Raw genomic sequence first — 14,466 nt, forward strand, 5'->3', positions numbered from 1 at the left:
TGCTGCTGCTACTTCCTCTGCACCTGCTGCTGCATCGCCCGCAGCTCGCGGCACTGCTGCTGCTGCAGCACGCATCCGGACTTCCCTTCCCGGGGACTTGCTCGGCTGCTGCTGCTGCTGCTGCTGCTGCTGCTGGTCAAGCAACTTAGGGATATGCTTCGGGCTGGGAGTTCTGGCAGCAGCAGCAGCAGCAGCAGCAACTTCTTCCGTCGAAGGTGAAGCCAAGGGGGCCCCCTGGGGCCCCCTAGAGAACTTCAAATTGGGGCCCCCAAAGGGGTTTCCCCAGGGCCCCCCTGTGGGTCTTGTGTCGCCTGCGGCGGCGACAGGAGGCCAGTTCTTGCTGATGCTGCTACTGCTGCTGCTGCTTTGTTTGCTGGCGTTGCTGTTGCAGTTAGGCTGCTGCTGCTCTCCCCACAGCAGCCCCAGAAGCCCCTCAGGGGCCCTGGGGGCCCCCTGCTGCTCCCTCCGGGGGCCACCGTGGCTCCCCCCTTGTTGCGCCTTTGGGGCCCCACCACTTGCTGCTGCTGCTGTTGCTTTTGCTGCTGCTGCTGCTGCTGCTCGACTGGTTTTCACGGCTGAGACGAAGAGGCCCCCTGGCCGCCTCAAAGAGCTCTCTGGGGGGCCCCCGGGGGCCCCCCGTAGCTGCTGCTGCGGTGAAGAGGGTCGAGTGGCTGCTGCGCTCGCGTCTCTGCTGCTCCTGCTGCTGTTGCTGTTGCTGTTGCTGCTGCTGCTGCTGAATGGGTTGGGGCTTAGGAAGAAGGTGGCGGGCACTGGCTGCAGCAAATCGCCCTCGTGGTCTAGCCGCACGGAGCTCGCGGCCACGGCATGCCTCGCTGCTGCTGCTGCAGGCTCACCTGCTGCTGCTGCTGCTGCTTCTGGGAAGGAGTGGGCCTCGAGCTCCTCAGGACTTGCAATGAAAAGAGAAGTCCACACCTCCTCTGGGGGCAGCGGGGGGGCCCCCCGGGGGCCCCGGAGCTCGGGGCAGTCGCAGCCGCGGAGACTTGCTGCTGCTGCTGCTGCTGCTGGCGATGCTGCTGCTGCCGCTGCGTCGTGGTCTATTGGGGCGTCTCCTGCTGCAGGGGCTAGCTGCCCGCGCTGCTGCTGCCGGCTCATTCGCTAGGCTGGGGGTCCATGGGGTGTCTGTCCACCTGCTTGCTGCGGAAGTGCTGCTCACAGTGCAGCGGGAGCAGCAGCAGCAGCAGCTGCTGCTGCAGCAGCAGCTGCTGCCGCAGCAGCGCCGTCGATGCTTCTCAGGGCCCTCGGCTGCTGCTTGTCTCCAGCAGCAGCAGCTGCACAGCCGCTGCTGCTGCAGGTAGCATTTAGGCAGAAGCAGCAGCAAAAACGAAGAGGCAAAACACAAACGCAAACAAAGCAGCAGCAGCAGTAGCAGCAGCAGCAGCAGCTCCAGGGTCGAGGCGGCTCGCCGTCGGCTGCGGGCAAGGAGCTTAAGGGCAGCAAGTAAGAAAAAGGAGATGAGACAAAAGGACTAAAGGAAGCAAAAGCTGAAAAGGAAGCAAGTATCTCCCTCACGCACACCCAAAATCGACTCCTGCTGTTGCTGCTGCTGCTGCTGCAATTGCTGCTGCAGCAGCAGCAGCAGCAACTGCAGCAGCAACAGCAGCGCCACGGGTGCTGCTGCAGCAGTTGGAGGCAATCTAATACATCCCCCGCCATAAAACAGCATTTATAATATTTGACTCATTTGCTTTTCAGCAAATCCTCTTTTGCTGCTGCTGTTCCTGCAGCCCGTTGCTGCTGCGCGCGAGACGAAAGCAGCAGCAAAACCACAGCAGCAGCAGCAGCTGCTGCTGCTGTTGCTGCTGCTGCTGTTTCTGCAAATTAATTATGCTTCTGAGTTAATGTTGATTTAATGAAAACGAAATTTAGCGAAAAATTTCCCAGGGGGCTGCTGCAGATGCAGCAACAGACTCAGAAGCTGCCGGGATGCCGGTGGACTTTAATAAATTTAATTAAATTAATCACAATTAAATTAAATTAAATCAATTTAATTCATTTACAAACTCAAAATCCCCTTTTCTGCTGCTCCCTGGCCCCAGGCACCCGCAGCCAGAGGCGACAGCCGAGGCGGCCGGTTGATAGTTTAGGAGTTGAAAATAAATAAAAATAAATAAAAATAAATAAAAATAAATAAAGAAATAAAAATAAATAAAGATAAACAAAGATAAATGGCAGTGAAGTATGGTGAGAATTGGAAGCAAGAAGTGGCAGAGAATTTGCTCGTTTTTTCGCTTCCAGGGCATGGGATTTAGGATTAGGGTTTAGGGTTTAGGGTTTACGAGGAAGGTCGCCTTCGATGTGTTGGATTTTCAACTTTATATCTCTTTCTCGTGCCCGCAGACCACTTCAAGCAAGCCTCCCCCAAACCCTAAACCCTACACCCTAAACTCCTGAACCCTAAAACCTTAAACTCTGAAGCCCAAACCCTAAACCCTCGCAGGGGGTTGTGCTTTTTGCATCTGAGGCTTTGATAATGCAGCAACAGGGTTTATGAACTTCAAATCCATTTTGATGCTTTTGTTTATTTGAGAAGGGTTTTGCATGCAACTATCTGCGACAAATCGACTAAACCCTAAACCCTAAACCCTAACAAACCCTAAACCCTAATAAACCCTAAACCCTAAACCTGCGGAGCCCTTTTTGTCGCGTCTTTGTCGACTCTGCAGCCACTAAACCCTAAACCCTAAACCCTACACCTTAAACCCTGGACCGTAAACCCTAAACCCTAAACCCTAAACCCTGAAATACATGCAAGCACAGACCAAATTTGGAAGGAAGTGAAATGCAAAATTAAATTAAATTAAATTAAATTAAATCAAATTAACTTAAATTAAATTAAATTAAATCAAAATGCACTTTTATTTTTCTTTAAAGTGAAAATTTCATTGCAAGCCTTTTAAGCTGCTTCACTTACTTTTAATTCTTTTCTTTACTGTATTTATTTTTAATTTTTAATTTTTAATTCATTTTTATTTCCCGCTGCTGCAGCTAATTAATTCACCCCCGGAAGCCCCCCCTGCAGCTCCAGCTAGCCACGGCTAGCAACAGCGCAGCTAGCTGACATTCTTCATAGGCGGCTAGCTAGCTAGCTAGCTAGCTGGCTAGCCAGCGGTCCGCTTGTGTAGCTAGCTAGCTAGCTAGCTAGCTACTGGTGGCTGGTTGGAAGGCTACCGAGCTAGCTAGCTACCTTTCAGGAGAGCTAGCTAAGCACTTACGCAGGCAGCTAGCTAGCTAGCTAGCATCAAGGGCAGCTAGCTAGCTACTTTTGAAGGCAGCAGCCTGGTCCTTTGTGACTGTAGCTAGCTAGCCATTTACATGAATGGCTAGCTGAGCATTTATAGTCCAGCTAGTCCTCTAGCTAGCCAGCTTAAAGGGCAGCTAGCTAGCTATGTGAAAGGACGGCTAGCTAGCTACGTGAAGGCCCAGCTAGCTAGCAGCTAGCTAGCAGCTAGCTAGCGGCTAGAAGGCCAGCAGCTGCTATTGCAGCCACTGCTGCAGCAACTGCAGCAAAGCTTGCAGCAGCACCTCCTGCTGCTGCTGTGGAAGCAGCAATATGGCCACTTAAATTCGAATTGGTTCGATTCCCCTCACTGCAGTATGCCAGCTAGCCACATAGCTGGCTAGCTGCTCCCAGCTAGCCAGCTAGCTGCTCCTAGCCAGCTAGCTGGGCCTCTTTTGGGTCAACGTCGCCTAGCTAGCCAGGCTAGCTAGCTGGCCCCGTTGTAGCTAACTAGCTGAAATGCCTGGCTAGCCACCAGCAAATCATTTGAATTGGTATTTAAATATTAAATACAACAAAATTAATTAATTAATTAATTAATTAATGTCTTGAACAAACTGCAACACACGCCTGGGGGGCGCCTCTCCCTAGGGGCCCTGGGGGGCCTCTCAGGGGGCCCCCTGGGGGTCCCGAAGGTCTTAAAGGGGCCCCCCAGGGGCCCCCCTTAGACCTTTTTAGAGACATTTTTCTGCTTTTTTAAGGGCATTAAATGAAGATTAAATAAAAGTAAATAAAAAGGATTCTAATTTGTCTTTTAATTTCATTTTGCTGCCGAGAGAAGGGAAGAAGAGTTCCCGGCCTGGCGGGTCTGGAGGCGCCAGGCGGCAGCAGCGTGTAGTTGAGGGTTTTTAGCCTCCGAATTTGAATTTAAATCCTTTTAATTGATTTATAATAATTATTTTTATAAATATTTTTTCTTTTTTCAGAAAAAAGAGTTCATGGAGTACCGCTAAAAGCCGGGTGCCCCCAGAAACACGTTTGCTGCCACCCCCGCCTTCTGCTGCTGCTGCGGGGCCCCTGCAGCAGCAATGGGCCCCTGGACGCTCTCAGCAGCAGCAGCTGCTGCTCTCCGGCGGCAGGCTAGCAGCAGCAACAGCAGCAGCAGCGGCAGCGGCGAAGTGCCATCTTCTCCGTGCTCCGGTGCTGCTGCTGCTGCCACCGCAGCTCCCACAGCAGCAGCAGCAGCAGCAGCAGCAGCGCCGGAACCTATCCTTGTGACGTGCCGCAGCACCGGCAGCAGCTGCGCAGCCACAAGGGGCCCCCCGTGGGGCCCCCCAGGGGGGGCGTGGGTGGGGCAACTTGAGGGTATTAGAATTTCTTTTCCTTTTGAACCTTATGCTTCTCAGAAGCAGCTAATTGCTGCTGCTGCTGCTGCTTGTCTAGAGGGGCAGCACGCGCTGCTGGAGAGCCCCACGGGCACTGGCAAGACCCTCTGTTTGCTGGCAGCAACTCTCGCGGTGCAGCAACAGCAGCAGCTGCTGCTGCAGCAGCAGCTGCTGCGCAGCCCCAACGCCCTCCAAAGAGCTGCAAACAGCCACCTCCCCTGGATGCACCTGCAGCAGCAGCAGCAGCAGCAGCCTGTGGTGGGGAAGATCCTGTATGCTTCAAGAACTCACGGGCAGCTGCAGCACGTAATGGAAGAGCTGCGAAAGACTTCTTATGCTGCTTCGGGGGCCCACAACGAGCTGCTGCAGCAGCTGCGGCAGCAGCAGCAGACGCAGCAGCAGCAGCAGATGCAGCTACAGCAGCACAAACAGGAAAAACGAAAACACTCTTCCGTCGTCGGCTGGAGCGCCTTAGCCCCAACCCCGCCACCTGCTGCTGCTGCTGCACCTGCTGCTGCTGCTGCACCTGCTGCTGCTGCTGCAGTGAAGACCCCGCCAACCGAAGCAGCAGCAGCAGCAGCAGCAGCACCAGCAGCAGCAGGCCGCGTCAAACTAGAACCCGCAGCAGCAGCAAAGCCGGACGAGAAGCCGCCGGGCCCTCTTCCATCGCCCGCGGCATCCGCAGCAGCTGCTTCCGCCCCCGCAGCAGCAACAGCAGCAACAGCAGCAGCAGCAGCAGCAGCAGATCGGCAGCGGGGCCTGCGGGTTTGCGTGCTGGCCTCTAGAGACCATTTGTGTGTAAATGAGTCTTTAAGAAACTTCAAGGGGGCGGCCCTCGTCAGGGCCTGCAGGCAAAGAGTCAGGGCCCAGGTAAGCTGCTGCTGCTGCTGCTGCTGCTGCTGCTGCTGCTGCTGCTGCTGCTGTGGCTGCTGTGGCTGCCGCTGGTGGTGGCGGTGTCGCTGTTGCTGCTGTTGATGGTGGTGTTGTCCTTGCTGCTGCTGCAGTTGTCGCTGCGGCTGTTGGTGCTGCTGCTGCTGCTGCTGTTGCAGCAGCAGCGACAGCAGCAGCGCCTGCAAGCCTTTCCCCCTTGCACCATATGCAGCCAGCTAGCCAGCTAGCTAGCTGCCTAGCTAGCTAGCGAACGAGTTAGCTGCAGCAGCTGCAAGCGAGCTGCTGCTGCTGCTGCTGCTGCTGCTGCTGCTGCTGCTTGCAGGCCTGCGGCTTTTATTTGGGATTAATTAGACAAAAAGATTTGCTTCTGGAAAAAGTCTTTTCCTTCCCTGGGGGCGGACTCGACATTGAAGAGCTGAAAACCCTAGCCACCACTGTAAACCCTAAACCCTAAACCCTAAACCCCTTTGTTGACACAAATGCCTAGACCCTAAACACTCGGCATTAAAGACCAGAGCATAAAAGCTAAACCCCAAACCCTAAACCCTCGGGCCTGAGAAGGCAACGTTTGGTTGCTGCTGCAGCAGCGGAAGACGGTCTTCTACATCAACAGCAGCAGCAGCAGCAGCAGCAGCAGCAGCAAATGATGTGTGGCTTTGTCTCTTTTTGTTCAGGGGGACTCTCCCTTTTGTCCCTTTTACCTCTCGCGAGAGGCCCAGACGAAGGCGAATTTGCTGCTGCTGCCTTACAGCTACCTCTTGGCGCCCCAGGCCAGCAGCAGCAGCAGCAGCAGCAGCAGCAGCAGCAGCAGCAGCAGCAGCGGCAGCAAACTCCTCAGTCCTGAGGCCCTCTCAAACGCCCTCGTTGTGATCGACGAAGCCCACAACATAGAACGCGTGCGCCTCTCTAGCTAGCCACTAGCTAGCCACAGCTAGCTACAGCTAGCCACAGATAGCTACAGCTAGCCACAGCTAGCCACAGCTAGCCACAGCTAGCCACAGCCAGCCACAGCTATTCACGGCTAGCTACAGCTAGCCACAGCTTGCTACAGCTAGCTGCAGCTAGTTACAGCCAGCCAGCCACAGCTAGCCACAGCTAGCCACCGCTAGCTACGGCTGGCTACAGCTAGCCACAGCTAGCTACGGCTAGCCACAGCGAGCTACAGCTAGCCACGGCTACAAAAGCTGAGACTTGAAAGAATTAAAAGTAAAGGAATAAATAAATAAGTAATCAAACCAAATAGAATAAATAAAATAAATAAAATAAAGAATTGAATTGCCTCTTGAACTACGCAGGTTGCAGAAGACAGCTTTTCTTTCTCGCTGCGGCAAGTGACCCTAGCGCGCTGCCTTGCTGCGCTGCAGCAAGTTGCTGCTGCTGTTTGCCAAGAGACTGAAGCAGCAGCAGCAGCAGCAGCAGCAGCAGAAGGAGCAGCAGCAGAAACAGCTGAACTCCCCTCCCTTGCTGCTGTCTACACACTCGCGCAAAGCGTGCAAGCGCTGGACAAGTGGCTGGCAGAGGTGAGGCAGCAGCAGCAGCGGCAGCAGCAACAGCAGCAGCTGCAGCAACAACAGTAGCAGCAGCAGCAGCAGCATCAGCAGCACCTGCTTGGCTCTGTGCTGCTGCTGCTAATCCAGGATTTACCTCTTTAAAATTTTGCTGAGTCTAAATTTGCTTTTGTCCTCGTTTTTGTCTTTCGTTCACTCCGCTTATTTGTATCTTCCTGCTGCTGCTGCTGCTGCTGCTGTGTGCGTGCAGCTGGAGCTGCTGCCTGCAGCAGCTGAGATCTCCACGCCGCACGTGCTGTTGTCCCTCCCAGAGTTTGCGCCTGCTGCTGCTGCTGCTGCTGCTGCTGGGCAGCAGCGACGGAGACACTTGAAAGCTGAAGTCCAAGAAAACAAAGAGCCGCCAGTCCAGGGCTTTTTTGGCTTTGCAGCCAGAGAGCAGCTAATCGAAACCCTTGACAGGTAGCAGCAACAGCAGCAACAGCAGCAGCAGCAGCAGCAACAGCAGCAGCAGTAGTAGTTGCTGCATTAATAGTAATAGTAGTAGTGGGGGGAGCAGCAACATTAGCAGCGGCAGGGGCAGCAGTGGGGGCAGCAGCAGCAGCAGCAGCAGCAGGAACGGCAACAGTAGGGGGGAAAACAGCAGCAGCAGCAGCAACAGCGACAGCGTACTAGCAGCAGCAGTAGGATCAGCAGAAGCAACAGCAACGGTGGAGGCGGCAGCACCAACAGCAGCAAAAGCAGCAGTAGAAGCAGCGGAAGCAGCAGCAGATTTTGCCACTGCTTCTGGAACGGTAGCAGCAGCAGCAGCAGCAACAGCAGCAAATGCCGTAGCGGCGCATCGGCAGCAGCAACATCAACTAGCCAATTATTTAGCCACTTAGCTGTCTAGCTAGCCACACAGCTAGCTAGTGAGTCACCCAGCTAGCTAGCTAGCCACCCAGCTAACTAGCTAGCTAGCTAGCTAGCTAAACAACTTCCCAGCTAACTAGCTAGATAGATGGCTAGCCAGATAACCAGCTAGCCAGCTTGCTAGCTGGCTAGGTAGCTGGCTATCCAGCTAGCTAGATAGCTAGCTAGATAGCTAGCCAGCTAGCTAGCTAGCTAGCTAGCCACTGCAGACACTAAATGGCCTGCGCCTTTTCGGGCCACCACCTCGTCCATCTATCTCTCTGTTTTCCCATTAAGAAATAAGCAAATAAATAAATAAGCAATTAATTAATTAATTGATTAATTAATTAAAATAAATAAATAAATTGATTAATTAATTAAAATAAATAAATAAATAAATAAATGGTTATCTGTGTTCAGGTGTATCGGCATGTTGGAAATGAAAAGCCCTTTGGGCGACGAAAGCAGAAGTCCTTTGCTGGAGGCAGCAGCAGCGCTGCAGCAGCTCAGAGACGCAGCAGATGTTAGCTGCTGCTGCTGCTGCTGCTGTTCTTGCTGCTGCTGCTGCTGCTGTTCTTGCTGTTGCTGCTGCCGCTGTTGCTGTTCTTGCTGCTGCTGTCGCTGTTGTTCTTGCTGCTGCTGCTGCTGCCGTTCTTGCTGCTGCTGCTGCTGCTGCTGCTGCTGTTCTTGCTGCTGCTGTCTTTGTCCTTGCTGCTGCTGCTGCTGTCCTTGCTGCTGCTGCTGGAGGAGCGCCGCTGCTGCTGTTGCGCTGGCGCTGCGTTGCGCCTGCTCCTCACAGCCGCAGCTACGCTGCTGCTGCCGCTGCTTTTGCTGCTGCTGCTGCTGCTCTTGCTGCTGCTGCTGCTTATGGGGCTGCTTTAAAGTCAACTAAGTATAATTAAGGAGCAGCAGCAAATTGTTTTGCTGCTGCAGGTTTTATTTGGAGAAACGACGGCGGCGCACGAAGAGGCCTTTCAGGTGTACGTACACCCGGATGAAATGCACTTCGATTTGGAAAAAGAAGAAAAAGAAAAAAACAAAAAAGAAAGAAACGAAAATGAAGAAAACAAAGAAATAAAAAAGGAAAACAAAGCCGCATGCAGAGCCAAGTGAGTCGTCTTTTACTTATTTTATTTTATTTTTACCTCTTTATTTTCCTTTTCCTTTTTTAATTTCATTTTGTTTATTCTTTTGTCTCTTTTTGTCATTTTATCTTTTTGTTTTTTTTTGTCTTTTTTCTCCTCTTGTTTTTTTCTTTTTTGTATTTCGTACTAAAATGTCCTTCAATACAAAAGTAAATTGCTGCTGCTGTTACTGCTGCTGCTGCTGCTGCTGCTGCTGGAATTGCTGCTAGTGCTACCGCTGCCGAAGCTGCTGTTGGTGCTGCTGCTTCTGAATTGTTTCTGCTGCTGCTGCTGAAACTGCCGCTGCATCCGGAGTCGCTGCTGCTGCTGCCGCTGGAACTGCTACTGCTGCTGGAATCGCTGCAGCAGCAGCTGCAGCAGCAGCAGCTGGTGCAATTGTAATTCGATTATTTGAAATAAATATTTTTTTCCTTCTAGGGCAATTACAGTTCTTTGTCTTTCTGCTGCTCCTGCCTTCGCCGCTCTTGCCAAAAGAAACGTTCGCTCGGTCCTCCTGGCCTCAGGTTTGCTGCTGCTGCTGGTGCTGCTGCTGCTGCTGGTGCTGCTGCTGGTGCTCCTGCTCCTGCTGCTGCTGCTGCTGCTGCTGCTGCTCCTGCTGCTGCTCCTGCTGTTCCTGCTGCTCCTGCTGCTGCTGCTACAGAAGTTATTGCTGCTTTCGAAAATACAGCAACAGCTGGAGCCGCTGCTGCTGCTGCTGGACTTGTCGTTGCTGTTGCTGCTGAAATTGCTGCTGCTGCTTGTAAGATTGTTACTGCTGCTGCTGCTTTTGGTATCGCTGCTGCCGCTGCTAAAATTGCTGCTGCTGCAGCATTCACTGATTATATTATTTATTTATTTATTTATTTGTTTATTTATTTATTTATTAGGCACGCTGGCCCCCCTGGAGCCCCTTGCTGCTCGATTTGCTTCTCCATCTTTTTCGATTTCAAAATTCTTTGAGTCGCAGCACTTTGCTTCGCAGCAGCAGGTTTTGTCTTTGCTGCTTGCTGCAGCAGACCCCGACAAAGCAGCAGCAGACTGCAGCAGCAGCAGCAGCAGCGGCGGCGCGGGGGCGGCCGTGCTGCAGCAGCAGCAGCAAGAAGCAGCAGAGGCCGACAGCAAAAGCCACCAGCTGCTGGCCGTCTATAAGGTCAGGAAACAGACAAAGCTGCTGCTGCTGCAGTTGCTGCTGCTGCTGCTGCTTCTGCTGCTGCAGTTGCTGGTGCTGCTGCTGCAAGGGAATGGCAGCAGGAACTGCAACTGTGGCTGCTGCCGCTGTCGTTGCCATCGCTGTTGCAGCTGCTGTTGCAGCTGCTGCTGCTGCTGCCTCGCAGCTGAAAACACACAGCAAAGCCAATAAAAATAGGGAATAAAAGCCACTAAGGTCCATCAACTATTTAAATAATTAAATAATAGGTAATTAATTAATCAATTAATAAATCAATTGACGAATTAATTGATGAATTATTCGAAAAGTTTGCTGAATTGCTGTTGCTGCTGCTGTTGCTGCTGCTGCTGCTGCTGCTGCAGGGCAGGGAGAGCAGCAACTACTTGCGGGCCTTCAGCGCGTCGCTGCTGCGTCTCTCTCGCGGGATTTTTGGAGGAATTTTAGTTTTTGTGTCTTCTTACAGTCAACTTGAAGGAATAATTAATTTCTTTAAATCAGAAGCAGGCAGCAGGTGGTTTGCTGCTGTTGCTGCAGCAAAAGCCGTCTTTGTAGAGCCCAGAGCAGCAGCAGAACTCCCCAAACTGCTGTTGCAGTTCAAGCAGCACATTGACAAAGATGCTGCAGCCCTTAGCCACACATGCAGCAGCAGCAGCAGCAGCGGCAGCAAACGCACGACCGGGGCCATTCTCCTGGCTGTCTGCAAGGGCAAGATCGCTGAAGGTAATAACACTAAAAGCCGCAGCAGCAGCAGCAACCGCAGACGCAACAGCAACAGCAACATCAGCAGCAACAGCAGCAGCAAAAGTAACAGCAGCAGCAGCAGCAGCAGCAGCAACAGACGCCACAGCGCAGCACAGCAGTCCCTTCACCCAGCCACAACTGCAGCCGCACCTGCAACTGCAACTACCACTCCTGCTGCATTTCTGCTGTTGCTGCTTTTCTGCTGCTGCTGCTGCTGCTGGCTTTCTGTAACTGCTGCCTTTTTGCTGCTGCTGCCTTTCTGCTGCTGCTGCTTTTCTGCTTCTTTTCTGCTGCTTTCCTGTTGCTTTTCCTCCGCATTTCTGCTTCTGCTTCATTTCGACTGCTGCATTTCCTGCTGCTGCATTCCTGCTGCTGCTTCTGCATTCCTGCTGCTGCTGCTGCTGCTGCTGCTGCTCAGGGCTGGACCTGGGGGACTTGTACTGCCGCTGCGTTTGCGTCTTTGGAATTCCTTTTGCTTCCTTGCGGGACCCTCGGGTGCAGCTGAAGCGGCGCTTTTTGAATGAACAAGTAATAAATAAATAAATCAATAAATCAATAATAAATAAATAAATAAACAAATATATTTAATTGTTGTTATTTGTCTTTTGGTTTTTCTATTTGCTGCTCCCCAGCATGCAAAAGACCCCAAGGGCCTCTCAGGCAGCGAGTGGTACACCCAGGAAGCAATCAGAGCTGTCAACCAGGTGCTGCTGCTGCTGCTGCTGCTGCGGTTTCTGCTGCTGCTGCTGCTGCAGTTATCTCTGTGTTTCTTGCTGCTGTTGCTGCTGCAGCTATCCCTGTGCTTCCTGCTGCTGTTGCTGCTGCAGTTGGCTTCGCTTTTGCGGCGACTGCTGCAGTCATTGCTGCTGCTGCTGCTGCTGCTGCTTCTGTCAGCGTTGCAAGCGTACTTTTGCTGCTGTTATTTACTCTCCAAAATGTGTCTACAGCAGCACTCCAGCCCTGCTACTACTGCTGCTACCGCTGCTGCTGCTGCTACTGCTACTGCTGCTGCTGCTGCTGCTGCTGCTTCAGGCTGTGGGTCGCGTGTGTCGGCATAGCAAAGACTTCGGGCTGATTGTCTTGGCGGACTGCAGGTGGGCAGCAGCAGCTAAACAGCAAAATGAAAAAGATTGAATAAATAATGAATAAATAAACAAAAATGAATAATAACTTGATCTAGTTGTTGTGTTTGCTGCTGCTGCTGCTGCTGCTGCTGCTGCTGCTGCTGCTGCTGCAGATTCGCGCAGCCGGCGATGAGGCGGAGCCTTTCTTGCTGGGTGCGGTCTCAGCTGTCGCCGCCGCTGGAGCTGGCAGCAGCAGCAGCAGCAGCAGCGGCATTTTTTGCTGCTGTTCCTGCGGCACTTCGAGATGCAGCAAACAGCAAACTCAAAGAGGAGATTGGCTGCAGCTATCCCGCTGCTGCTTTTGACTGGCAGCAGCTCGAGAGAGCAGCAGGGCCGCTGTATCTTGCTGCTGCTGCTGCCACTGCGGCAGCGAGCCAGCTGCTGAACCCTGCAGCAGCAGCTGCTGCTGCTGCTGCTCGTAGGGACGCCAGTGGGAATAAGCAGCAGCAGCTGCTGCAGCAGACGAAGGCGCTGCTGGGCAAGACTGCCGCCACACAACTGGAGGGAATAGCAGCAGCAGAAGCAGCAGCACAACAATGCAACAGCAGCAGCAAAGATGGGGCGGAAAGCGCAGCAGCTGCAGAAGCTAGCGCGGCACGCAGAAGGCATTTGCTGCTGCAGCAGCAGGGCGCAAGGCCCCTTAAGAGAAGAGCAGCACCAGCCGCAGCAGCAGCAGCAACTCAGAAAAGAGGGCCCCCATCTTCTTGTTTAGTGGCACTAACAAATGCAGCAATAGGGTTTGCTGCTGGCAGCAAGCCAGCACCAGCACCAGCGCCAACAGCAGCAGCAGCAGCTCAGCAGCAGCAGCAGCAGCAGCAGCAAGCGCCCCAAGATGAAGGCGCGCGCGCCCAGTGCCCCCCAGAGGACACAGCCGAAGGTTCTTCTCAAAGCAGCAGCAGCAGCAGTAACAGCGGCAGCAGCAGCAGCAACAGCAGCAGCAGCAGCAGCAGCAACAGCAGCAGCACCAACAGCAGCAGCAGCAACAGCAGCAGCAGCAGCAGCGATGTTAGTCGCGAGTCCGCGCGGGACACAGGGCGGCAGCTGCTCCAGAGCCTCAAGGAAGAGCTGCAGGAGGCTTACCCAGCCTTTTGCCTGATGCTGAAGCAGCTCTCTGCTGTTAGGAAGCCACAGCAGCAGCAGCAGCACCAGCAGCAGCAGCAGCAGCAGTCCAAGGGTCTGCATAGGGGCAGCAGCAGCAACAGCGGAGCAGCAGCGGCGAGGCAGTACGCGGCGATCGTTGAGGCGATGTGCACCGCCTTGCTCGAGCGCCCTGCTGTTGCCGAGCAGCGGCAGCAGCAGCAGCAGCAGCAGCAGCAGAAGCTGGTGATGCGCGCAGCAACTTGACCTCGCCAGAGACGCACCCTGATGCTGCGCCCCACCCCACTGAGGGCCCAGCTGCTGCTCAGCAGCAGCAGCAAGAGCAGCAGCAGCAGCAAAAGCAGCAGCAGCAAGTCGGTGAATGCTTGATCTGCGCTACTGAGGGGACCCTGCTGCAGTCCATTGTGTGCGGGCATACGGCTTGCAAGGTATGTCACTGCTGCTGCTGCTGCTGCTGCTGCCGCTGCTGTTGCTGCTGCTTCTGCTGCTGCTGCAGCAACAGTAGCCTTTGCTGCGTGTTTTCTTCCCCAGGACTGCTGGGGGCGGCGGCTGGCTGAGGTCCTCGAGTGTCCATTATGCAGAAGGAGAGTGAGACACAAGTTCCTGCAGCCACTGCAGCAACAGCAGCAGCAGCAGGAATAGCAGCAGCAGCAGCAGAGATTCCAGCAGCAGCAGCACAGCAGCAGCAGCGGCAAGGATAGCAGCAGCAGCGGCAGGGATAGCAGCAGCAGCGGCAGGGAAAACAGCAACAGGAGCAGCAGGATTAACGAGCGGCGGCTACAGGGCTGTCCAGTAGCTGCTCTATGCAGCAGCAGCAGCAGCAACAGCAGCAGCAGCGGCAATAGCGGCAGCTGCTTTTGCCCCTCTGGGCTTCACTGAGCCTGCCGTACAATGGATTTGCATTGCCGCTCTTGCTACTGTTGCTGCTGCTGCAATTGCTGCCGGTGCTGCTGCAGCTGCCGCTCCTGCTGCTGCTGCAGCAACAAGGCAGCAGCGAAAAAGCATACAGCCATTTAGCTGCTTAGTCGCTCGCTGCTAACAATTCCTTTTTTCCTTTTATTTAGTTTAGTTTTATTTTATTTTGATCTTATAAAGGCCTGCCAGCCGCAGGCGAGTGTTGCTGCTGCTGCTCTTCTGCTGCTGCTGCTGCTTCTGCTGCTGCTCCTGCTGCTGCTCCTGCTGTTGCTCCTGCTGCTAATGCTGCTTCCTTCCTGCTGCTGCTACTGCTTTACTGCTGTTGCTACTGCTTTCGTGGTGTTGCTGCTGCTGTCTGCACTCGCCTCTACCTCTTGATCTGCCGT

At 53.8% G+C, this 14,466-nt stretch overlaps 5 protein-coding genes across 5 annotated transcripts; 4 read left to right on the forward strand and 1 right to left on the reverse strand.

The window, feature by feature from the left end:
• ETH_00003160 (uncharacterized protein) lies at positions 1–1,113 on the reverse strand (the record flags this gene model as incomplete). Its single annotated transcript, XM_013372753.1, has 2 exons — positions 1–2; positions 24–1,113. Coding segments are annotated over 2 exons (1,092 nt in total), but the record flags the coding sequence as incomplete, so codon positions are not given.
• Positions 1,114–4,326: 3,213 nt separating this feature from the next.
• On the forward strand, positions 4,327–7,485 carry ETH_00003165 (DNA repair helicase, putative; the record flags this gene model as incomplete). Its single annotated transcript, XM_013372754.1, has 5 exons — positions 4,327–5,493; positions 5,837–5,950; positions 6,189–6,410; positions 6,879–7,034; positions 7,273–7,485. The coding sequence occupies 5 exons, from the start codon at positions 4,327–4,329 to the stop codon at positions 7,483–7,485; spliced, it is 1,872 nt and encodes a 623-aa protein (XP_013228208.1).
• A 3,332-nt stretch (positions 7,486–10,817) lies between these two features.
• On the forward strand, positions 10,818–12,077 carry ETH_00003170 (uncharacterized protein; the record flags this gene model as incomplete). Its single annotated transcript, XM_013372755.1, has 4 exons — positions 10,818–11,130; positions 11,362–11,471; positions 11,576–11,647; positions 11,976–12,077. 4 exons carry the CDS (start codon positions 10,818–10,820, stop codon positions 12,075–12,077), a joined length of 597 nt encoding a protein of 198 aa, XP_013228209.1.
• Positions 12,078–12,196: 119 nt separating this feature from the next.
• On the forward strand, positions 12,197–13,411 carry ETH_00003175 (uncharacterized protein; the record flags this gene model as incomplete). Its single annotated transcript, XM_013372756.1, has 1 exon — positions 12,197–13,411. The coding sequence occupies one exon, from the start codon at positions 12,197–12,199 to the stop codon at positions 13,409–13,411; it is 1,215 nt and encodes a 404-aa protein (XP_013228210.1).
• A 21-nt stretch (positions 13,412–13,432) lies between these two features.
• On the forward strand, positions 13,433–13,866 carry ETH_00003180 (uncharacterized protein; the record flags this gene model as incomplete). Its single annotated transcript, XM_013372757.1, has 2 exons — positions 13,433–13,528; positions 13,747–13,866. 2 exons carry the CDS (start codon positions 13,433–13,435, stop codon positions 13,864–13,866), a joined length of 216 nt encoding a protein of 71 aa, XP_013228211.1.
• Positions 13,867–14,466: the final 600 nt, after the last annotated feature.

This window comes from Eimeria tenella, genomic scaffold (assembly GCF_000499545.2).
Source record: "Eimeria tenella Houghton genomic scaffold, Eth_scaff107, whole genome shotgun sequence".
Classification (NCBI taxonomy): Eukaryota; Apicomplexa; class Conoidasida; order Eucoccidiorida; family Eimeriidae; genus Eimeria; species Eimeria tenella.